This window comes from Bombina bombina, chromosome 1, assembly GCF_027579735.1.
Source record: "Bombina bombina isolate aBomBom1 chromosome 1, aBomBom1.pri, whole genome shotgun sequence".
In the NCBI taxonomy this organism is placed as follows: domain Eukaryota; kingdom Metazoa; phylum Chordata; class Amphibia; order Anura; family Bombinatoridae; genus Bombina; species Bombina bombina.
In genome coordinates this window covers 184,849,417-184,875,807 of record NC_069499.1, presented here as the reverse complement: position 1 = coordinate 184,875,807, position 26,391 = coordinate 184,849,417, and the positions used below count along the sequence as shown (strand labels likewise).

Sequence of the window (26,391 nt, the reverse complement as noted above, 5' to 3'; positions counted from 1 at the left end):
CTGTTTCAATTATGTAAAAAAAAATATAACAAAAATTACAGTTACAAGACACTTTAATAGCGATCCTCTTATTAAATAAGAATATTTTTCAGTGAAAACTATTTATGTAGTTTGTTCACCACCTAGAGGTGGTAACAGGTATAAGCTATTGGACAAAAAAAACCCTAAATTTATGCTTACCTGATAAATGTCTTTCTTTCCGGGCATGGAGAGTCCACGAAACATTCTTATTACTAATGGGATATTCACTACTGGCCAGCAGGAGGAGGCAAAGAGAACCCCAGCAGAGCTGTTAAGTATCACTTCCCTTACCCATAACCCTGAGTCATTCGGCCAAAGGGAAACGGAAAAAAAAGATGATAACACAAGGGTATAGAGGTGCCTGAGAACTATACAAAAAAACTGCCATCTTAAATAGAAAAAGGGCGGGTCGTGGACTCTCCATGCCCGGAAAGAAAGAAATTTAACAGGTAAGCATAAATTTTGTTTTCTTTCCTATGGCATGGAGAGTCCATGAAACATTCTAATTACTAGTGGGAACCAATACCAAAGCTAAAGGAAACAGAATGAATAGGGAGGGAGAACAAGACAGGCGGATCTAAACTGATGGCACCACCACTTGAAGAACTATGCTCCTAAAAGAAGCCTCAGCTGAGGCAAAAGTATCAAATTTGTAGAATTTGGAAAAAGTATGTATGGAGGACCAAGTAGCCGCCTTACAGATTTGCTCCACAGAAGCTTCATTTTTGAAAACCCATGAAGAAGAAACAGCTCTAGTGGAATTAGCTGTAATTCTCTCAGGAGGCTGTTGTCCAGCTGTCTCATAAGCTAAAAGGATAACACTTCTCAACCAGAGAGAAAGAGTAGTAGAAGTGGCCTTCTGACCCCTATGCTTACCAGAGAAAGCAACAGGGCAGAAGTCTGACGAAAATCTTTAGTTGTTTGAAGATAAAATTTAAGAGCACGTATAACATCCAAGTTATGCAAAAGACGTTCCTTCTGGGAAGAAGGGTTAGGACAAAAAGAGGGAACAACAATTTCCTGATTAATAGTGCGATCCGACACTACCTTAGGGAGAAACCCCAGCTTAGTACGAAGGACCGCTTTATCAGCAGGAAAAATAAGATAAGGGGAATCACACTGCAGAAATAGCAAGAAGAAACAAAACCTTCCAAGATAGTAATTGAATATTAACAGAATGCATCAGCTCAAACGGAGCCTGCGGCAAAACTCTAAGAACAAGATTAAGGTTCCAAGGGGGAGCAACAGATTTAAACACAGGCCTAATTCTGACCAAGGCCTGAACAAAAGACTGAACATCTGGCAGAACTGCCAGGTGTTTATGCAGTAGAATAGACAGAGCAGAAATCTGACCCTTTAAAGTACTGACTGACAAACCCTTCTCCAGGCCCTCCTGAAGAAAAGCCAAAATTCGAGGAACCCTTACTTTGTTCAAAGAAAAACCCTTTTGAATCACACCAATGAGGGTATTTACACCATACCCTATGGTAAATTCTGCAAGTAACCGGTTTACGACCCTGAAGCATAGTATGACTTTCTCAGAGAAGCCACGTCTAGCCAAACTTAGACGTTCAATCTCCAAGCAGTCAGCTTCAGAGAAACCAGATTTGGATGAAGAAAGGGACCCTGAAGTAGAAGGTCCTTCCTGAACAGTAACCTCAACAGCGGAAGAGATAACGTCACCAGATCCGTGAACCAGGCCATGCAGGATCTATTAGAATCACAGAAGCTCTCTCCTGTTTGATGCAAGCAATTACTCGTGAAACCAACTCAAAAGGAGGAAATCGGTATGCTAGCTTGAAGCTCCAAGGAACCGCTAGAGCATCTACCAGAACGGCTTGAGGATCTCTTGATCTTGAACCGTACTTTGAAAGCTTGGCTTTTGACGAGACGCCATCAGATTCAACTCCAGCACCCCCCCCACCTGAGCGTTATCATTGTGAAAACCTCTGGATGGAGAGCCCACTTTCCGGGATGAAAAGTCTGCCTGCTCAGAAAATCTGCCTCCCACTTGTCCACCCCTGGTATGTGGATGGCAATCGTGAGACTCTGCCCATTGGAGAATGCGAGTCATCTCCTTCATTGCCAAGGAAAACCTCTGGGTGGAGATCACACTCTCCGGGATGAAAAGCCTACCTGCTTGGAAAATCCGCCTCCCACCTGTCCATCCCTGGTATGTGGATGGCAGAGCGATGGATCATGAGACTCATTGGAGAATGCGATTCACTTCATTTATTGCCAAGGAACTCCAAGTTCCTCCCTGGTGATTGATGTAGGCCACCAAGGTAATGTTGTCCAACTGAAATCTGATAAATTGGACCAAAGCTAGTTGAAGCCAAGCTATTAAAGCATTAAAAATTGCTCTCAACTCCAAGATGTTTATTAGAAGAGAAGACTCCTCTGGAGTCCACAGACCCTGTGCTTTTAAGAAACCCCAAACTGCTCCCAGCCTAACAGGCTGGTGTCAATGGTCACAATCATCAAGGAAGGCCTCATGAGCACTTTTCCCCCCCGAGACAGATGGTCCTGTGAAATCCACCACAAAAGAGAGACTCTTGTTGGGGAATCCAAATCTACCTTCTGCGAGAGATCTGAGTGGTCCCCGTTCCATTGACTAAGCATGCATAGTTGCAGAGGTCTCAAAAGGAACTGAGCAAAATGAATGATGTTCATGGAGGCAACCATCAGTCCAATCACCTCCATGCATTGAGCCACAGATGGACGAATAGCAGAATGGAGAGAAAGGCAAGAAACATTTAGTTTGGATTTTCTTACGTGCGTCAGAAAAATCTTCATGGACAGGGAATCTATGATTGTTCCCAAAAAACGAAAATTAGAATTCTGGCGACTCTTAGGTCTATTCTTTTTATCCTACACTTTCCTCCTGTAATGTCAGAAATAATTTCTGCCAGACCTGGCCGAAACAAGGTTTTACCCTATAGAGTTCTATCAGCCAATCGGAATTAAGGTAGAAAAAATCCTATTGGCTGATGCAATCAGCCAATAGGATTGAGCTGGCATTCTATTGGCTGTTCCAATCAGCCAATAGAATGCAAGCTTAATCCTATTGGCTGATTGCATCAGTCAATAGGATTTTTTTCTACCTTAATTCCAATTGGCTGATAGAATTCTATCAGCCAATCGAAATCTAAGGGACGCCATCTTGGATGACGTCACTTAAAGAGATATTCATTACGAAGAAGCCGTCGTTTGAAGAAAATGCTCCACGTCGGATGTCTTGAAGATGGACCCGCTCCGCGCCGGGAAGGATGAAGATAGAAGATGCCGTCTGGATGAAGACTTCTGCCCGGCTTCGTTGAGGACATCTTGCCGCTTGGATGAAGATTTCTCCCGGTAAGTGAATCTTAGGGGGTTAGTGTTAGGATTGTTTTAAGGGTGTATTGGGTGGGTTTATTTTTTAGGTTAGGGCTTTGGGCCTGCAAAAGAGCTAAATGCCCTTTTAAGGGCAATGCCCATCCAAATGCCCTTTTCAGGGCAATGGGGAACTTAGGTTTTTTTTTAGTTAGTATTTTATTTGGGTGGTGGTTTTACTGTTGGGGGGGGTTGTTTGTATTTTTTTTTTTTTTTACAGGTAAAAGAGCTGATTACTTTGGGGCAATGCCCCGCAAAAGGCCCTTTTAAGGGATATTGATAGTTTAGTTTAGGCTAGGTTTTTTTTTTATTTTGGGGGGCTTTTTTATTTTGATAGGGCTATTAGATTAGGTGTAATTAGTTTAAAGATCTGTAATTTGTTTTTTATTTTCTGTAATTTAGTGTTTGTTTTTTGTGATTTAGCTAATTTATTTAATTGTATTTAAATTAGTTAATTTATTTGTGTTAGGTGCTATTGTAACTTAGGTTAGGTTTTATTTTACAGGTGAATGTGTATTTATTTTAGCTAGGTAGTTATTAAATAGTTAATAACTATTTAATAACTATTCTACCTAGTTAAAATAAATACAAACTTGCCTGTAAAATAAAAATAAACCCTAAGCTAGATACAATGTAACTATTAATTATATTGTAGCAATCTTAGGGTTTATTTTATAGGTATTTAGGTTTAAATAGGAATAATTTAGTTAATGATAGAAATTTTATTTATATTTATTTTAATTATATTTCAATTAGGGGGTGTTAGGGTTAGATTTAGGTTTAGGGATTAATACATTTAATATAGTGGCGGTGACGTTGGGGGCGGCAGATTAGGGGTTAATAAATGTAGGTAGGTTTGCGGCGATGTTAGGGGCAGCAGATTAGGGGTTAATAAGTATAATGTAGGTGGCAGAGGTGCCCGAGCGGCAGATTAGGGGTTAATAAGTGTAAGATTAGGGGTGTTTAGACTCGGGGTTCATGTTAGGGTGTTAGGTGTAAACATAAAATGTGTTTCCCCATAGGAATCAATGGGGCTGCGTTACTTAGTGTTACGCTGCTTTTTTTGCAGGTGTTAGACTTTTTCTCAGCCGGGTCTCCCCATTGATGTCTATGGGGAAATCACGCATGTACAAGCAGCTCACCGCTGACTTAAGCAGCGCTGGTATTGGAGTGCGGTATGGAGCAAAATTTTGCTCTACGCTCACTTCTTGCCTTTTAACGCCGGGTTTAGAAAAACCTGTAACACCAGCGCTGCAGGCAAGTGAGCGGTGAGAAAAAAGTGCTCGTTAGCACCGCATAGCTCCTAACGCAAAACTCATAATCTGGCCGCAAAATTTTAACCACAGAGCTCTGCAAGCTAAAACAGTTAAACCAGAAATCTTAGCACCCAGCCTAAGAACTTGCATGTTTGCATCACAAATAAAGGTATTGGCTAGCTTGAGAGTCTTGATCCTGTCTTGGATCTCCTCTAATGTAGTCTCTTCTAGGATAAGTTTAGCTAAGTCATTGCACCAATAAGATGCTGCCCCCACAACTGTAGCAATACTAGCAACAGGTTGCCACTGTAATTCCTGATGAATGTACATCGTCAAAAAAGCCTCAAGCTTCTTATCCATGGGATCCTTGAAAGAACAACTATCTTCAATAGAAATAGTAGTTCTCTTAGCAAGAGTAGAGATAGTTCCCTCTACCTTGGACACTGTGCACCACAAATCACAAATAGCATTAGCAACAGGAAACATCTTTTTAAAAACAGGGGACAAGGAAAAAGGAATCCCCGGTTTATCCCATCCCTGAGTTATAATATCTGCCATACGGTCTGGAACTGGAAATACTTCCACAGATGACGGTACATCACATACCCTATTAAGCTTTCTAGACCTCTTTAGATTCTCCACAACAGATGCATCAGATTCTTCCAAAGTAGCAAGAACCTCCTTCAAAAGAACTCGAAGGTGTTCTAAATTAAATCTGAAATTAATCTCCTCTGAATCTGCAGAATTGGTCACTACAGTATCAGAATCTGACAATTCTCCCTCAGAAGCCACAGAAGAATCATCCTCATCAGATAATTGAGACAAACTGACTAACGCAGCCTTAGTGGAGTCAGCCTTACTAACATCAATATGTTTAGATTTCCTCTTACGTTTACCAGAAACCTTTGGAAAACCTGATAAAGCTGAAGAAACAGCAGACGTAATCTGTGCAGTGAAATCCCCAGGTAAAAAAACACACCCAGGAGGTCGAGAGGAACTGCAGGGCACTGCATGTGAAGCTTGGGAAGCTTGAGGGGAAAACTAAGGCGTAGCTAGGATAACACTATCCTGATAGACAGGAGGCTAAGGAAGAGACATTTTTTCCTTAAATTAAAAGAGAGAAGCGCTCAACCTGGGAACGAACAATAGCTTTGAGCGATTCTCTCTTTTTATTTATGCAAATTATGACACTTAGGGAAGTCTCCCTAAGTGTGATGCAGGAATCCAGACATGGACCCCCGTTGCTCAGTGTGCCTAGAGGGATATGGCTGCACATCAAAGACGAGGCCCACAATAGTCTGAAACGTACGTCTGGGGATTTGCCGTTTCTCTCGTTCAGAGAAAGATTGCCTGGTATTTCGGGCTGGACTGTGCTGTGAAGTCAGGTTAAGACTGATATGCTTCAGGAAAGTTCTTCTCTGTGAAAGGCATATGTTGAGCAAAAAGAGGCTGCTTCTTGGGTGGTAAATTAGGCATAGAACAAGCTACAATGCAATTGTTCGTTCCCAGGTTGAGCGCTTCTCTCTTTTTATTTATATCTTATCCTTAAACATTAAAGTTTTATTTAGATATGAAGAACAAAACTGTACAGGAGGAATTATCTTAGTCTCCAAAAACAATAAGCATTTTTCAAATGAATCAACTTCAGCATTAGTGTCCATAATTGGGTATCAGTTCCTAGCAATTAACAAAAAATTTAAATGCCAAATTAGGTTTATTTATATAAAGCAATAAAATAAATAAGCACCTAAAACCTTCAGCTCTGTTGAGGTCTTACCTCTCCAGAAGTTGCCATCCCACTAGCACAGAAAACCGAACACACCTGGTAGCAAAATACACCTCCTTGTTACCGGAACAGCAAAAATTCACTTCCAACTGTAGGCAGAGGAAACTGCAACCTCCACTCATGCCATGGCAAACTCCGATCTGAACAGAAAAGCCGAAAACCAGAAGAGCAGAGGAGCGGTCACGTGACCGCAAATAAAAACTTTTTTTTTAAAATTGCGCCAAACAAAAACGGCGCGAAAAATAAGCTGAGCTGAAAAGCGATTGCAACAAGTTAAAAGTAGAACAAACATTTCATACATTCTTCCTCTGAGCCCCAATAAAAAAAAAATAATTATACTTACCTGATCATTTTATTTCCATCGTGGGGAGGAGAGTCCACGGCTTAATTCATTACTTTTAGGAATTAAGAACCTGGCCACCAGGAGGAGGCAAAGAAACCTCAGCCAAAGGCTTAAATACCTGCCCCACTCCCTTCATCCCCCAGTCATTCTGCTGAGGAACAAGGAACAGTAGGAGAAATATCAGGGTATAAATGGTGCCAGAAGATAAATTAAATTTAGGTCTGCCCACCAGAGTCACGGACGGGAGCCGTGGACTCTCCTCCCCACTATGGAAATAAAATTATCAGGTAAGCATAATTTATGTTTTCCAGCTAAAGGGGAAGAGAGTCCATGGCTTCATTCATTACTTTTGGGAAACATATACCCAAGCTTAGAGGACACTGAATGAAACGATGGAGCAATCAGGATGGCCAAACCTCGCTCTTGTTTGATGTGTGCCACTACACAAGGTAGAAGAGGTAACGGTGGAAAAATGTAAGCTAGACTGAATCTCCAAGGCACTGCTAAGGCATCTATCAGCTCTGCCTGGGGATCCCTGGACCTCGACCTGTATCGGGGTAGCTTGAAATTGAGTCTGGACGCCATGAGATCCATCTCCGGCGTACCCCATCTGAGACAAATCTCCACAAACACTTCGGGGTGAAGAGACCATTCCCCCGGAATGGAAGGATTGCCTGCTGAGAAAGTCTGCTTCCCAGTTGTCCACACCTGGAATGTGGATAGCTGAAGCGAGCAGCTGTGGGATTCCGCCCACTCCAAAATCCGAGACACCTTCATTGCTAGGGAGCTCCTCGTACCCCCCTGATAGTTGATGTAAGCCACCGAGGTAATGTTGTCGGTCTAAAATCTGATGAAGTTGAACGACAACAGAGGAGGCCACGCCATCAGAGCATTGTAAATTGCTCGAAGTTCAGAATATTTATCAGAAGGAGAGACTTCTCCCGGGTCCATTTTTCTTGGGCCATCCTGGCACCCCAAACAGCTCCTCATCCCGTGAGACTCGCGTCCATGGTCACAATCTCCCAGGACGGTCTCAAGAAGGATGTCCCCAGGGTCAGATGCTCCGGATGGATCCACCAAGAGAGGGAGTCCCTGGTCTCAGTATCCATGGATATCCATTGTGATAGATCTGAATGATCGCCGTTCCCCTGTCTTAACATGCACAACTGAAGAGGTCTGAGATGGAATCTGGCAAAAGGGATGACGTCTATGCTGGAGACCATGAGCCCGATCATCTCCATAGACTGAGCCACCGAAGGGCTTGAGGAGGACTGATGGTCAAGACAGGTGGTTGCAATCTTCCTGCGTCGTTGATCTGTGATAAATATTTTCATGGATATAGAGTATTATCGTGCCCAGGAACATCCTGCAACCAAGCTTCGGAGAAGAGAGACAATCTGCCCCCTACTTGGTACGGAGACCGGTCGGGGGTCGCCCCTTCATGTCGATTTTGTCTTGGCGGGCTTCTTGTTCTGCTTGGACTTGTTCCAAGACTGAGCAGGCTTCCAAGTTTCCTTGGACTGATCCGTTTTCGCGGCTGGCTGCTGGTACTGGGCCTTGTCCGCACAAAAGGGATGAAAAGTAGATTCTTTAGGCTTAGCCTTCTTGTTCTGCGGAAGGAAAGCTCCCTTACCTCCCGTAACCATGGATATGATCGCATCCAATCCTGGACCGAACAGAATCTTTCCTTAAAAAGGCAGAGACAACAGCCTTGACTTAGAGGTCATGTCCGCAGACCAAGACTTTAGCCACAGAGTCCTGAAACCTTTGCGAATAATTTGCATATTGGCGTCACAAATGAAAGAATTGGCGCCCCTCAACGCCTTAATCTTATCCTGTATCTCGTCGATGGAAATCTCCCTCTCGACCATATCACACAGGGATTCACACCAATATGTCGCGGCTACAGTTGCTGCCGGTTGAAAAACAAACCCTGTGTGCTGAAACATTTTCCTTAACATGTTTTCCAACTTTTTACCCAGGGGCTCTTCAAACGACGAAATTTCCTCGAGAGGAATAGTTGTCCGATTCGCGAGTGTGGAAATAGCACCATCCACCTTAGGGACAGTCCCCCACAGCTCGAGCTGAGAGTCCGGGACGGGGAACAGTTTCTTAAAGGAAGAAGGGGAAAAGGAAGAACCTAATCGCTCCCATTCATTCTTAATAATATTAGCCATCTTAACAGGAACCGGGAAGGTCTGAGGCACCACCCTGTCCTCGTATACCTTATCAAGCTTAGGAATCAAAGGTTTGTCTGTTCCGGAACCTCCAGAGTAGCAAGCACTTGCTTCAGCAAAAAGCGCATATTCTCTATCCTAAACTTAAAGTCAGGCTCCTCCGCAGCCGGAGGATAGAGTAGCAAGCACTTGCTTCAGAAAAAAGCGCAAATTATCTATCCTAAACTTAAAGTCAGGCTCCTCCGCAGCCGGAGGATAGAGTAGCAAGCACTTGTTTCAGCAAAAAGCACAAATTATCTATCCTAAACTTAAAGTCAGGCTCCTCCGCAGCCGGAGGATAGGGTAGCAAGCACTTGCTTCAGCAAAAAGCGCAAATTATCTATCCTAAACTTAAAGTCAGGCTCCTCCGCAGCCAAAGGAGCCTCCTTCAAAAGAATCTGAGCGGGCCTCCTCATCGTATAACGCCTATATTTCTATAGGCGTAGACAACCACTGGGCCGGGCCGCCATGATACGACCTACGCTTGCGCTTAGCAGAACGTGGTAAGGCATGGATCACTTTCGATACCGCAAAATCTGATGGCCAACAAATCTCTCCCATAGGAGTAATGGTTGGACCCTGCATGTGCACACGAAGATGAAAGTAGGGAATGCACCTCATGGGACGGGGAACCCTCAGAGGTGGACGGCTCAGTAGTACTAGACATCCCTTTATTTTTAGATGTCGCAACTTTATTGAGGCATGTGGAACATAGTTGAGCAGGCTGATCTACAAGAACCTCCTCACAATAAACACAGGAATGAGACTTTGTTAAAGAGAGAGTACCCTCTAATGCGTCCTCCATAGCTTGCGCGTTTATTATGGACTAGATTAACTTAATAAACAGGCACCTTTATACCTCCAATGGCTGGGGCACTCACCACTTCCTATGACCCAGACTACAGAAACCGCTTTGTCTCCTGCGACGCTGATCAACAAAGGAAGTGGAGATCACCACACTCTGTCACATGGGATGCCTCGCAGGACCGCCCCTGCACTAAGGAGAAAACGCGCCAAAACTGGCCACGCAAATACTCCCGGAAGTCAACCTGAAATTTCCCCCATTGTCAGAGCCTCATCTCGCACATAACGCAGCAATAACACAATAAACAATATCATGTATAAATCCCGACTGTTCAATAATCCCCTTACCAGGAATATTAACCCTTGATTACATAAGATAAAAGGTGCCACACTGTGAACCTGTCTTCTGTGTTATCATTATATATAAAAAATGAAACAATCTTACCAGAATCTATGTCGTGGAACAGGAACACGGCCCTTCAAGTGTGACAGGTAGAAGCATCGCTCCTGACATGAACTTGAGTGCAGAAAGCAGGCAGCGAAACTCGTCAACGCTGATTGCTGGTGGAGCTGTTAATATGAGTCAGGATGGTTTCAAAGAAAGACTCTCCCTGCATCTCCGGACTCTAACTTTCACCCAGACTCTCACTGAGAGGCTGACAGGACTACTTAAAACTCCAGTCCCATTCATTCAGTGTACTACCCTCCATAAGAGACTACTACGAATCTTCGTCACTTCTCTGCCATCCTCCTGTGACGAAAGGCAAAGTATGACTGGGGGATGAGGGGAGTGGGGGAGGTATTTAAGCCTTTGGCTGGGGTGTCTTTGCCTCCTCCTGGTGGCCAGGTTCTTAATTCCCAAAAATAATGAATGAACCCATTCATTCAGAGTACTACCCTCCATAAGAGACTACTACGAATCTTCATCACTTCTCTGCCATCTTCCTTTGACGAAAGGCAAAGTATGACTAGGGGGTGAGGGGAGTGGGGGAGGTATTTAACCCTTTGGCTGGGGTGTCTTTGCCTCCTCCTGGTGGCCAGGTTCTTAATTCCCAAAAATAATGAATGAAGCCGTGGACTCTCCTCCCCTTTAAATCAAAATTATGCCTCTTTTCATATGTAAGCAGTGCCCCTAAAACAGATTTAAATGTTCTCCACAAGGATTTAACCCCTATAGTGCCGGTACCTTCAAACCTAGAAGGGAAAGCACTTACCTGTGGATCCTGCAGTCAGGCAGGAGCTGTTTTCTAAGGTGTGGCAGCTTCTCCATTTCTACGAGGGACCTATAGAAAACATAATTTATGTAAGAACTTACCTGATAAATTCATTTCTTTCATATTAGCAAGAGTCCATGAGCTAGTGACGTATGGGATATACATTCCCACCAGGAGGGGCAAAGTTTCCCAAACCTCAAAATGCCCACAAATACACCCCTCACCACACCCACAATTCAGTTTAACGAATAGCCAAGAAGTGGGGTGATAAAAAAGTGCGAAAGCATATAAAATAAGGAATTGGAATAATTGTGCTTTATACAAAATCATAACCACCACAAAAAAAGGGCGGGCCTCATGGACTCTTGCTAATATGAAAGAAATGAATTTATCAGGTAAGTTCTTACATAAATTATGTTTTCTTTCATGTAATTAGCAAGAGTCCATGAGCTAGTGACGTATGGGATAATGACTACCCAAGATGTGGATCTTTCCACACAAGAGTCACTAGAGAGGGAGGGATAAAATAAAGACAGCCAATTCCTGCTGAAAATAATCCACACCCAAAAATAAAGTTTAACGAAAAACATAAGCAGAAGATTCAAACTGAAACCGCTGCCTGAAGTACTTTTCTACCAAAAACTGAAAAAGAAGAAAATACATCAAAATGGTAGAATTTAGTAAAAGTATGCAAAGAGGACCAAGTTGCTGCTTTGCAAATCTGGTCAACCGAAGCTTCATTCCTAAACGCCCAGGAAGTAGAAACTGACCTAGTAGAATGAGCTGTAATTCTCTGAGGCGGAGTTTTACCCGACTCAACATAGGCAAGATGAATTAAAGATTTCAACCAAGATGCCAAAGAAATGGCAGAAGCTTTCTGGCCTTTCCTAGAACCGGAAAAGATAACAAATAAACTAGAAGTCTTACGGAAAGATTTCGTAGCTTCAACATAATATTTCAAAGCTCTAACAACATCCAAAGAATGCAACGATTTCTCCTTAGAATTCTTAGGATTAGGACATAATGAAGGAACCACAATTTCTCTACTAATGTTGTTGGAATTCACAACTTTAGGTAAAAATTCAAAAGAAGTTCGCAACACCGCCTTATCCTGATGAAAAATCAGAAAAGGAGACTCACAAGAAAGAGCAGATAATTCAGAAACTCTTCTGGCAGAAGAGATGGCCAAAAGGAACAAAATTTTCCAAGAAAGTAATTTAATGTCCAATGAATGCATAGGTTCAAACGGAGGAGCTTGAAGAGCTCCCAGAACCAAATTCAAACTCCAAGGAGGAGAAATTGACTTAATAACAGGTTTTATACGAACCAAAGCTTGTACAAAACAATGAATATCAGGAAGAATAGCAATCTTTCTGTGAAAAAGAACAGAAAGAGCAGAGATTTGTCCTTTCAAAGAACTTGCGGACAAACCCTTATCTAAACCATCCTGAAGAAACTGTAAAATTCTCGGTATTCTAAAAGAATGCCAAGAAAAATGATGAGAAAGACACCAAGAAATATAAGTCTTCCAGACTCTATAATATATCTCTCGAGATACAGATTTACGAGCCTGTAACATAGTATTAATCACAGAGTCAGAGAAACCTCTTTGACCAAGAATCAAGCGTTCAATCTCCATACCTTTAAATTTAAGGATTTCAGATCCTGATGGAAAAAAGGACCTTGTGACAGAAGGTCTGGTCTTAACGGAAGAGTCCACGGTTGGCAAGAGGCCATCCGGACAAGATCCGCATACCAAAACCTGTGAGGCCATGCCGGAGCTACCAGCAGAACAAACGAGCATTCCTTCAGAATCTTGGAGATTACTCTTGGAAGAAGAACTAGAGGCGGAAAGATATAGGCAGGATGATACTTCCAAGGAAGTGATAATGCATCCACTGCCTCCGCCTGAGGATCCCGGGATCTGGACAGATACCTGGGAAGTTTCTTGTTTAGATGGGAAGCCATCAGATCTATTTCTGGAAGTTCCCACATTTGAACAATCTGAAGAAATACCTCTGGGTGAAGAGACCATTCGCCCGGATGCAACGTTTGGCGACTGAGATAATCCGCTTCCCAATTGTCTATACCTGGGATATGAACCGCAGAGATTAGACAGGAGCTGGATTCCGCCCAAACCAAAATTCGAGATACTTCTTTCATAGCCAGAGGACTGTGAGTCCCTCCTTGATGATTGATGTATGCCACAGTTGTGACATTGTCTGTCTGAAAACAAATGAATGATTCTCTCTTCAGAAGAGGCCAAAACTGAAGAGCTCTGAAAATTGCACGGAGTTCCAAAATATTGATCGGTAATCTCACCTCCTGAGATTCCCAAACTCCTTGTGCCGTCAGAGATCCCCACACAGCTCCCCAACCTGTGAGACTTGCATCTGTTGAAATTACAGTCCAGGTCGGAAGCACAAAAGAAGCCCCCTGAATTAAACGATGGTGATCTGTCCACCATGTTAGAGAGTGTCGAACAATCGGTTTTAAAGATATTAATTGAGATATCTTCATGTAATCCTTGCACCATTGCTTCAGCATACAGAGCTGAAGAGGTCGCATGTGAAAACGAGCAAAGGGGATCGCGTCCGATGCAGCAGTCATAAGACCTAGAATTTCCATGCATAAGGCTACCGAAGGGAATGATTGTGACTGAAGGTTTCGACAAGCTGCAATCAATTTTAGACGTCTCTTGTCTGTTAAAGACAGAGTCATGGACACTGAATCCATCTGGAAACCCAGAAAGGTTACCCTTGTCTGAGGAATCAAAGAACTTTTTGGTAAATTGATCCTCCAACCATGATCTTGAAGAAACAACACAAGTCGATTCGTATGAGATTCTGCTAAATGTAAAGACTGAGCAAGTACCAAGATATCGTCCAAATAAGGAAATACCACAATACCCTGTTCTCTGATTACAGACAGAAGGGCACCGAGAACCTTTGTAAAAATTCTTGGAGCTGTAGCTAGGCCAAACGGCAGAGCCACAAACTGGTAATGCTTGTCCAGAAAAGAGAATCTCAGGAACTGATAATGATCTGGATGAATCGGAATATGCAGATATGCATCCTGTAAATCTATTGTGGACATATAATTCCCTTGCTGAACAAAAGGCAAGATAGTCATTACAGTTACCATCTTGAACGTTGGTATTCTTACATAACGATTCAATAATTTTAGATCCAGAACTGGTCTGAAGGAATTCTCCTTCTTTGGTACAATGAAGAGATTTGAATAAAACCCCATCCCCTGTTCCGGAACTGGAACTGGCATAATTACTCCAGTCAACTCTAGATCTGAAACACATTTCAGAAATGCTTGAGCTTTTACTGGATTTACTGGGACACGGGAAAGAAAAAATCTCTTTGCATGAGGTCTCATCTTGAAACCAATTCTGTACCCTTCTGAAACAATGCTCTGAATCCAAAGATTGTGAACAGAATTGATCCAAATTTCCTTGAAAAAACGTAACCTGCCCCCTACCAGCTGAGCTGGAATGAGGGCCGCACCTTCATGTGGACTTAGAAGCCGGCTTTGCCTTTCTAGCTGGCTTGGATTTATTCCAGACTGGAGATGGTTTCCAAACTGAAACTGCTCCTGAGGATGAAGGATCAGGCTTTTGTTCTTTGTTGAAACGAAAGGAACGAAAACGATTATTAGCCCTGCTTTTACCTTTAGATTTTTTATCCTGTGGTAAAAAAGTTCCTTTCCCACCAGTAACAGTTGAAATAATGGAATCCAACTGAGAACCAAATAATTTGTTACCCTGGAAAGAAATGGAAAGTAAAGTTGATTTAGAAGCCATATCAGCATTCCAAGTTTTAAGCCATAAAGCTCTTCTAGCTAAAATAGCTAGACACATAAACCTGACATCAACTCTGATAATATAAAAAATGGCATCACAGATAAAATTATTAGCATGCTGTAGAAGAATAATAATATCATGAGAATCATGATGTGTTACTTGTTGCGCTAAAGTTTCCAACCAGAAAGTTGAAGCTGCAGCAACATCAGCCAAAGATATAGCAGGTCTAAGAAGATTACCTGAACACAGATAAGCTTTTCTTAGAAAGGATTCAATTTTCCTATCTAAAGGATCCTTAAACGAAGTACCATCTGACGTAGGAATAGTAGTACGTTTAGCAAGGGTAGAAATAGCCCCATCAACTTTAGGGATTTTGTCCCAAAATTCTAATCTGTCAGACGGCACAGGATATAATTGCTTAAAACGTTTAGAAGGAGTAAATGAATTACCCAATTTATCCCATTCTTTGGAAATTACTGCAGAAATAGCATTAGGAACAGGAAAAACTTCTGGAATAACCACAGGAGCTTTAAATACCTTATCCAAACGTTTAGAATTAGTATCAAGAGGACCAGAATCCTCTATTTCTAAAGCAATTAGTACTTCTTTAAGTAAAGAACAAATAAATTCCATTTTAAATAAATATGAAGATTTATCAGCATCAACCTCTGAGACAGAATCCTCTGAACCAGAAGAGTCATCAGAATCAGAATGATGATGTTCATTTAAAAATTCATCTGTAGGGAGAGAAGTTTTAAAAGATTTTTTACGTTTACTAGAAGGAGAAATAACAGACATAGCCTTCTTTATGGATTCAGAAACAAAATCTCTTATATTATCAGGAACATTCTGCACCTTAGATGTTGAAGGAACTGCAACAGGCAATGGTACTTTACTAAAGGAAATATTATCTGCTTTAACAAGTTTGTCATGACAATCAATACAAACAACAGCTGGAGGAATAGCTACCAAAAGTTTACAGCAGATACACTTAGCTTTGGTAGATCCAGCACTAGACAGCGATTTTCCTGTAGTATCTTCTGACTCAGATGCAACGTGAGACATCTTGCAATATGTAAGAGAAAAAACAACATATATATAAAGCAAAATTGATCAAATTCCTTAAATGACAGTTTCAGGAATGGGAAAAAATGCCAAAGAACAAGCTTCTAGCAACCAGAAGCAATGAAAAATGAGACTTAAATAATGTGGAGACAAAAGCGACGCCCATATTTTTCGCGCCAAAAAGACGCCCACATTATTTGGCGCCTAAATGCTTTTTGGCGCCAAAATGACGCCACATCCGGAACGCCGACATTTTTGGCGCAAAATAACGTCAAAAAATGACGCAACTTCCGGCGACACGTATGATGCCGGAAACGGAAACGAATTTTTTTGCGCCAAAAAAGTCCGCGCCAAGAATGACGCAATAAAATGAAGCATTTTCAGCCCTCGCGAGCCTAACAGCCCACAGGGAAGAGTCAAATTTTTGAAGGTAAGAAAAATGATTAAATCAAATGCATTATCCCAAATATGAAACTGACTGTCTGAAAATAAGGAAAGTTGAACATTCTGAGTCAAGGCAAATAAATGTTTGAATACATATATTTAGAACTTTATAAACAAAGTGCCCAACCATAGCTTAGAGTGTCACAGAAAATAAGATTTACTTACCCCAGGACACTCATCTACATGTTTGTAGAAAGCCAAACCAGTACTGAAACGAGAATCAGCAGAGGTAATGGTATATATAAGAGTATATCGTCGATCTGAAAAGGGAGGTAAGAGATGAATCTCTACGACCGATAACAGAGAACCTATGAAATAGACCCCATAGAAAGAGATCACTGCATTCAAATAGGCAATACTCTCCTCACATCCCTCTGACATTCACTGCACGCTGAGAGGAAAACCGGGCTCCAACTTGCTGCGGAGCGCATATCAACGTAGAATCTAGCACAAACTTACTTCACCACCTCCATCGGAGGCAAAGTTTGTAAAACTGAATTGTGGGTGTGGTGAGGGGTGTATTTGTGGGCATTTTGAGGTTTGGGAAACTTTGCCCCTCCTGGTGGGAATGTATATCCCATACGTCACTAGCTCATGGACTCTTGCTAATTACATGAAAGAAAAGAAAGAACAGAGTAACCAACCCTGGCTTTCTATAATAGGGGTAGCAATAATTTTAGAAGTTTAAGCAAAGACCACCTCGCCGTCTTCTAACCGTTAATAGCCACCATTACTCTTACTAAAGAGATTGATATGGATACAGCTAGACCCCAATCCTTGCTTGCAGGGAAAAGTACCCATAAAAGGATTAAAATAAATCTTCAGACACCATCTTCAGCATCCTCCGTGATCAAGGCAAAGAGAATGACTGGGAGTTATCGGTAAGGGAAGTGATACTTAACAGCTCTGCTGGGGTGCTCCTTGCCTCCTCCTGCTGGCCAGGAGTGAATATCCAACTAGCAATTATGTTTCGTGGACTCTCCATGCCATAGGAAAGAAATAATGTTACATTGGATTTACAAACTCAAGTCCAGGTCACCATTAGGTTTAAATCTCATAGCGAATATTAGTTATGTTATAAATGAATAACTAAAAGCAAAATTAAAGCCCAAATTTTTACTTTCATATTTCAGATATAGCATGTCATTTTAAGTGACTTTCAAATTTATGATTACTATAAATATTTCTTCATTCTATTGCTATCTTTATTTGAAAAAGCAGGAATCTAAGCTAAGGAGCCGGACCATTTTTGGATCAGCACCTGCTGATTGGTGGCTAAATGTACCCACCAATCATGAAGCACTATCCAGGGTTCAGCACACTGGATAGCTTTTGCTTATTGGTGGCTACATTTAGACACCAATAAGCAAGAGTAAACCAGGTTCTGAACCAAAAATGGACCAGCTTCTAAACTTTACATTCCTGGTTTTTAAATAAAGATAGCAAGAGGACAAATAAATTGCATGCTCTATCTGAATCATGAAAGAAAAAAAATTGGGTTTAGTACCCTTTAACTAGTTATTGTTGCCAGTTTCTCTGCTTATTTTTCCCACAAGTCACCACTTCTTTACCACTAATCCAATTGGTTTTAATTACTTGCGCCTACATATTATAATTTTTCAGCCACTGTATGCACTCACAAGCTTTTGTTGATGCAAATTAATATTCATTTAATACACTCTCCAATTGCTTGCTTGGTAGTGCTGTAAAATAGGTAAGGCTTTGTATACGTAGTAATAATAAGAATAATGAGTTACTAATTTGCCACAGTGTGGGCAAAGGGAAGGAGAATTTGTAGGAATAAGGAAAACATATTAGTGAAATTGATCTCTAAAATGTATGTTTAGAAGAATCGAGAATACTGTAAAAATGTAGGTACTACATCAGAAATGACCTTTGCTCTTGATTTCACTTCTTACCCTCAAAGGCTTTTGCAGCATCTACCAGGTTTGACCATTCTATGTCAGAAGCAGCATCTGGAAGGGGCATAAGGCCTGGATCAGCCATGGTTTGCCTCCTTTGATCATGGATGTCTGTGAGGGAAGTATCAGAGGCAGAATATTCACCTAAGCAAAGCAAGAGATGCATTAGAAAAAGCACTTGTCATTTAGCAACCATTTTAAAAACAGAGGATTTATGACTGACAGAGCTCTAACTGTTAAGGATTTGCTTTTTACATTAGTGGTTTCAGCCCTGTCCGTACAGAACACAAGAACGCCACTCAGTATATCCCTACCTTAAAGGGACAGTCTAGGCCAAAATAAACTTTCATGATTCAGATAGAGCATGTAATTTTAAACAATTTTCCAATTTACTTTTATCACCAATTTTGTTTTGTTCTCTTGGAATTCTTAGTTGAAAACTTAACCTAGTAGGTTCATATGCTAATTTCTTAGATCTTGAAGCCCACCTCTTTCAGATTGCATTTTAACAGTTTTTCACCACTAGAGGGTGTTAGTTCACGTATTTTATACAGATAACACTGTGCACGTGCACGAGAAGTTATCTGGGAGCAGGCACTGATTGGCTAGACTGCAAGTCTGTCAAAAGAACTGAAAAAAGGGGCAGTTTGCAGAGGCTAAGATACAAGATAATCACAGAGGTTAAAAGTATATTAATATAACTGTGTTGGTTATGCAAAACTGGGAAATGGGTAATAAAGGGATTATCTATTTTTTAAAACAATAAGAATTCTGGTGTAGACTGTCCCTTTAAGCACAGGAGAATTATTCAAGATTAAATGTCCAAATGATTGACCACCTCATATGGAAATTCTCAAATCCAGGGCTTGGACTATAATATAATTTCTTGATCAAACTGAGGCTATCCTAAACACATAAGCTCTTTCATTAGCAGTGCATGACAATCATATACTGTAGTATTTCATGTTTCTGGTTGCCAGAGAAGGTCGTAATGTATGGGATATTAAAAGACTGCAGTTCTCTCTTGTATCCATGAGGAACAGTTCCAATTAGCTGACAATGTGAGATCACCAATACCACAAAACAGTAACTGATTCTTCAATATTTCTAATTCTCATGATACAAGCAATATACTATTAGACAGGTCCTAATGGACACCAATACAATACTTTATGTTGAGGCATTAGAGGTTCAATGAGAGTCAAGATGTTTAGCTCTTGTATTACTTGTATTTATGTAATTATTGTAGATGTAGGGCATTAAAACCATATACTTAAGGTTGATCATCCCAATGGTAATTTAAATGGACAGTCTAGTCAAAATGAACTTTTATGATTCAGATAGGGCAATAAATTTCCAACTTTCCAATTTACTTTTATCATCAATTTTCTCTTTGTTGAAAGCTAAACCGAGGTAGACTCATATGCTAATGTATAAGCCACTGTAGACTGCTTCTTATTGCAGTATATTTTGACAGTTCTTCACAGCTAGACAGCGCTAGTTCATGTGTGCCATATAGATAACATACTCACTCCTGTGGATGTATCTACAAGTCAGCACTGATTGGCTAATATGCAAGTCTGTCAAAACATCTAAAATAAGGGAGCAATTTTCAGAGGCTTAGATACAAGGTAATCACAGAGGTAAAAAGTATAATAATATAACCATGTTGGTTATGCAAAACTAGAGAAAGGGTAATAAAACTTAAATTATGCTTACCTGATAATTTAATTTCCATTGAGGTGAGGAGAGTCCACGGCTTCATTCATTACCTGGAGGAGGCAAAGACACTCAAGCCAAAGGCTTAAATACCTCCCCCACTTCCCTCATCCCCCAGTCATTCTGCTGAGGGAAAAAGGAACAGTAGGAGAAATATCAGGGTATAAATGGTGCCAGAAAAACAAATCTAAATTTAGGTCCACCCACCGGAGCAACTGGCGGGAGCTGTGAACTCTCATCCCCTCGATGGAAATTAAATTATCATGTAAGCATAATTTAAGTTTTCCATCTATCTAAAGGGGAGAAGAGTCCACGGCTTCATTTAAAACTTGTGGGAACAAATACCCAAGCTCTAGAGGACAATGAATAAAAATAAAAAAAAAGGAGGGCAAAAGGAAGGCGGAACCTAATCAGAGGGCACCGCAACCAGTAAAACCTTTCTCCCGTCGGGGGGGTGGAGCTTGGCCAAGCAGGCGGATGGCCGTGTTTTAGATGAGCTCCTAGTCCTGCAGGTCAAACAACTTCAATAACAGGCATAAAAACCTCTCCTATCAATCTTCCCCTAATGGGGTCACGGTGGAGGCAACAATTTCCCTGAAACCTAAAGCAGCTTGCAGCTAAGCAAGCCAGAACTGACCGGAGGAACCTCAGACTTGGGGACGGCGGTGCAGACTACAGGCACCATCTTAACTACATACATCTTACTAGAGCAGCTGGGCAGCCTTACACACAAGTGAGTCTCTTACCGTTTCCAGACACTATGGACTCCACTTGTAGTGATCACGGACTGAGGGGTACTGAGGTGAGAAACACATAAAGGGGTGAACTACCACTCACAGCACTCTCAGCCCGCCGACAATCACACCACGTGCTTTGCAAACACATAGCGCTACACCTAAAGGCACATCAAAGCCCTCACTTCTCAGGCAGCACCTAAAACAACGCACCACTTTGATAATTCCCACAAAGAGATCAGGTGCATCCTCTACGTTGGATAGTGGTGCAGTTATGACCGGCAATTCCCAGTGATTTATATAGCAGACAAAAGCCCTCACTACTAAGGTCCAGAGTACATTAATCAACAGGCCTCATTAGCTCACACAGCTGCCTTTGATCACTGGGGATAAAGTGCATAGGGAGGATCGCTAAAGCACTGAAACAAATTTCTTAGGGCCAGAAACTTAACATCCTCAGTACATCCACGCTGTTGGAAGTTAAACCACATTCTATACATTTCAGTGGTACAGCAGCGATCAACCCTAACAACTACACCGCAGACTTACAAGGTTGCACACAAAATTAATCACAAACCTGAAAAGGTCATTATGCAGATTCAGGGGGTTTGATCACACAGAGAAATAAAGCAGACAGGCTCCCTAACCTGCTCCGTTGTTATGTGTCCTAAAAAACGGGTGTTACCTTCATATAGTCCATTCAGTGAGATTCATACAGAACGCTGTGCCTGGATCTGCGCCCTTGTGGCCCCCAGAGATTACAGAATAAGCCACGACATTAATTACATCATAAACTAGGACACAAGTTTGGTCTCAAATACCAATTCAACATCAGACGCAGCACCTACCCCACCCTCTGCCATACAAAAATTACACTTCCCGTTCTTTGGCAGGAACATAAAATTAAATATAACATTTGTGGGTGGGCGATTTCTTCTAAAAGGCAGAGTAAGATTTAAAAAACGCACCACCTCTAGATCTCTGAGCAAATACCTAAAGACATTAGACCCACCTAGCGCGCAAACTCCCGAAAACATGACCTCCCCTCAAAAAGCAACTACCAGCCTAAACTGTTGCACCGACCAACAAACCCCACTAACTAGGGATGACTTGCAGCACATATCTTCAAAAGAAGACATACAAAATGTGATGCAAGAAATGTGAAGCCCAAGCCACTGCTTCCACATCTATCCAGCAGAATACCAACGATCTGCATCAACAGATGGACACGATACAGATGCTCCACGACAAAATAGAGGATTTAGACAACCGTGGGCGCAGGAATAATTTAAGAATCAGGGGAGTCCCTGAAACTATACAACCACCTGCAATAGAGGGTTATTTGCAAAACCTCTTACAGTAAAAGGGACCCCTACATCAACTGAAGTTACTATGGAGAGAGCGCACAGAGCTCTGAGGTCTAAGCCGCCTCTTAAAGCACCCCCAAGAGACATCATTGTCAAGCTATTGAACTTTAAAGATAAAAAGGAGATCATGAGGTGTGCAAGAGCTACACACCCCATCAGACACGCTGGATTCGAGATACAAATTTTCTCAGACATTTCACTTACTACCTTCAAAAAAAGACAAGAACTCGCGCACATTACTACCCATCTGCGATCTCATAAGATCCAGTACCGCTGGGGTTTCCCAGTCTCATTGATAGCTAACCACAATAACAAGACCGTAATCTACAGACCTGGATCTGATCCAAGGGACTTTTATGCAGAACTAGCAATCCATATGGATACCCATCTGATGTAAAGCCAAGGGGACCCGGAGCCCGTTTTGGTGCCCACGCCTCTTGGCACTGCAACTGGTGAAGGAGAAACCCTCAGTATGTATGTATGTATTGGGTACTTGTAAAGTGCGGCTAATCACCCGTAAGGGTCTCAAGGCGCTGCTCATTTTATCAACCTCGGAAGGATGAAAGGCTGAGTGGACCTCGCCGGGGATTGAACCTGCAATCCTTGGGTTGCTACAGAGCTCAGCCACAGTGCCTTAGCAAGCTGAGCTATCTGTCCGGCTCAGTAAGGAGAAAGAGACTGAAAGGGGGGGGGGAGGGAGGTGGAGTACAGGTGACCTTGCCAGCATCAATACTGTTATACATATACAGGTTTCGTTACCTGATAAATATATATCATTTATGTTGAATGTGAAATAATAACGACACAATTACGCCCATAATCATAAGACCATACTACACCAATTTAAAAAGAACCCAACTCTGTCACGAGATAATGATATGGCCCACATAGCTTAGATGGCAGAGTTTATGCCAGGCAGGTTACGTCAGGCACCCACAAAGGCATATATATTTATGACCCACCTAGTGACCTTCCCTGTACCCCTCTGGCAACTAACTATATTAAACCCCCACCGTTCCCCAATATACTTTCTTATGCCACTCCTAATATTACCCCTAGGGCCTTATGATTCGGACCTCTGGATGTTTCACTCATTTTAAAGCTGTTTTGTCCTTACGGACTACTTCCCTACCTGTTCTTGACCCTTGTTACCATTTATATTGTTCTGTTTGTTACAGTCACAGTTTGCAATCTTACCCATAAGAAACAGACAAATATGTACCGCCACTATCTCTTGCGGTACTTTATGTCAAGTATTTAACTTGAATACCTTTTACTAATCTTTATTTTAATCCCTCCTCCTCACACTAATCCACCCTTTTTCTCCTCTTTACTTCTCCCTCCCCCCTTTTTTTTTCTTCCCTCAGGATGGTTCAATCATCCAGCAAGTTCTAGTCGCATAACCTCACCTTTAAATCTATAAATGCCAAAGGGCTCAATAGTCCAGGTAAGAGATCAATTGCATTTAAAGATCTTAACAGAACACATAGCCATTTCATCTATATCCAAGAAACACACTTCCAGAGAGGCAAAGAACCTAGATAGTTCAATTCACAATACCCCGCAGCATACTTTGTTTCCGGTCTAGCAAAAAATGTGGGGTGGGAATTCTTGTACACCACTCCACCCCTTTGAAACCTACACAAACGGTAAAAGATCCGGACGGGCCATATATCATACTAATAGGTACACTTTTTGACCACCCTATCACTTTAGCATCAATCTACACCCCAAACCCTAATCAACATCACTTTCTCAAACGGCTGTCCACTATACTGCTGGATTGTGCAAAAGGACCAGTTTTTCTAGCTGGTGACCTCAATGTCCCATTAGATCCAAAACTGGACACCTCTTCTGGCAATGCTAGTGTTCCTGCCAAATCACTTAAATCCATTAAAACAACCCTATCTGACCTCGCCCTGCATGATACTTGGAGAACGCTTCATCCGACGAATAAAGATTTTATATACTTTTTGCCCCCTTATAATAAATATTCACGCATCGATTACATCTTCACCGACTCAACGGGACTGGACATGGTAAGCACATGTAACATTGGCTCAATCACTTGCTCAGACCACGCTCCCGTTTCCTGTACAGTTCACTGGCCAGATATCCCCCCACCACATACATATGGAGACTGGACAAATCTTTATTAGACAACCAAATTATCAAGACAGAATTACAAAAATCCCTGACAGATTACCTCACCCAGAACGACCCCACACATACGTCTATTATTAAACACATGGGAAGCCCATAAGTGCGTCATACGCAGAGAACTACTCAAACACAAAACTAGATTAATTAGACAATACAGAGCTAAAAATACACAACTATTGAAAGCCATATCATCCCCAGAAGACAAGCACAAGCAAAACCCTTTAAACGAGGACACCAATAAAATACTTGCACAGACCAGAACTGAATTAAAACAACACCTAATGGAGGTATATCATCATAGGGCACTAACTATAAAACAACATTATCACAAAGGAGGCAACAAACCTGGCAAACTTCTAGCGAGATCCCTACGTAGAAAACAACTCCGCTAGCATATTCACTACTTAAACACTACAGATGGTCTCCAAATCAAAGGTAATAAACAAATAGCCCAATCCTTTCACACCTTATACAATATTACAAACCAAAGAGAGACACGCTCGCGAGATAGCAACCCCTTGGTTAGACAGTAGGCAATAGACTCCTACATCAGCTCACTAGAATTACCGAGACTGGGAGAGGCAGAGGAGGTCTGCCTAGATGCGCTGATCTCCTTGGAGGAGCTGTCACAGGCTACTAAAGACCTGACAAATGGAAAGAGCCCAGGACCGAACGGGTTTACGATTCGATACTACAAATCCTTTTTCAACTTGCTAGCACCATCCATGCTCCTTTTATTTGAGGGTTGATCCCCATCTTACCAACACAATGCTTAAAGCTCATATTACCATAATCCCCAAGCCTGGTAAATCCCCCACTGCCCCCGAAAACTTTCGACCCATATCTCTGTTGAATACAGATATCAAAATTCTTGTATTGAGAAGGTGCCTTTGGTATTTTTTTCGACAGACTCGGAAAAAGCCTTCGACTGCGTTGATTGGCTCTTTCTGTGCAAAAAAAGCCATGAAATTTGGCGATTCCTTTATTAATATGACATTCGCTCTCTATTCCACACCAAATGCACGAGTCCGGGTCAATGGCACCTTATCAGATACATTTAATATTACAAATGGCACTAGACAGGGATGCCAATTGTTCCCCCTGCTATTCGCCCTAACTATCTAAGCCTTAGCACAAAAGATTCTGAATAATCGCGCTATCTTGGTTATTAAAATAGGCGACAAGGAGCACAAACAAGCACTCTACGCGGACCACATAATCTACACACTCACTAACATAAAAACATCCCTACCCGAACTCCTCACAGAACTTGAGGTTTACGGAGATCTCTCGATTTTCCACCTCAATCTTACAAAGTCAGAGCTCCTAAATATAGGCGCCCCACATGAGCATATACAATTCCTACAAGCACAGCATGGGGTGCCCATCACTACTTCTCCGCTAAAATACCTACGGATCTATATTACTGCGAACCACCAAGACTTTTATAAAAATAACTATCTGAAACTAAAAGAGCAAATAGTCAGAGATCTTTCCTCCTGGAAAAACAAAACCCTATCATGGTTAGGTAAAATAGGAGTGATTAAGATGAATATCTTACAACATATTTTGTACATTCTCCAGACTGTCCCAATGCCCCTCCCCAGGGAGTACTCATCTCACATGCAAAAAATTATAGAACAGTTTATCTGGAAGGTATGAAACCCTGTGTACCAAAGAAAACAGTGTACCTTCCACGTGAGAGGGGAGGCCTGTGTTTCCCCAGAGTTGTTGCGTATAGGCACGCAGTACTTTTACGACGACTTGTGGAATGGTCCCACGACACGAATAAAGCATGGGTGCGCCGAGACGGGCAATTACTTAGATTAAACAATGTGGGTACACTGGCATGGCTTCCATACGCCTCATGTCCTAAATTGACGCATAAATATCCCTTGATATCTGAAGTTTTAAGTGAATGGGATGGACTGACAGCTACCAGCATACAACTCTCTTCCAAACACTCCCTACTTACACCTTTACTCGAAAACCCAGACCTCCCATACTTCAAACTGGGCTCTTTTAGGGGTAAACCATACAGCCTGAGAAATGGCTCCATATATACTGTAATTGACAATGGAAAGATACGCCCCTTGCGGGACATGGTTGAAGTAAACAGAGACATTTTTGCATCCTAGTTGAGATACCGTCCGC

At 41.8% G+C, this 26,391-nt stretch overlaps 1 protein-coding gene across 1 annotated transcript in view; it reads right to left on the bottom strand.

Moving 5' to 3' along the window:
* SIPA1L1 (signal induced proliferation associated 1 like 1) overlaps window positions 1-26,391 on the bottom strand; it is an 831,778-nt gene that overhangs the window by 56,190 nt on the left and 749,197 nt on the right. Inside the window, exon 20 of the mRNA XM_053697769.1 lies at window positions 18,252-18,398. Within this exon, the coding sequence (XP_053553744.1) occupies window positions 18,252-18,398 (147 nt within the window). The remainder of the gene's footprint in view (window positions 1-18,251; window positions 18,399-26,391) is intronic.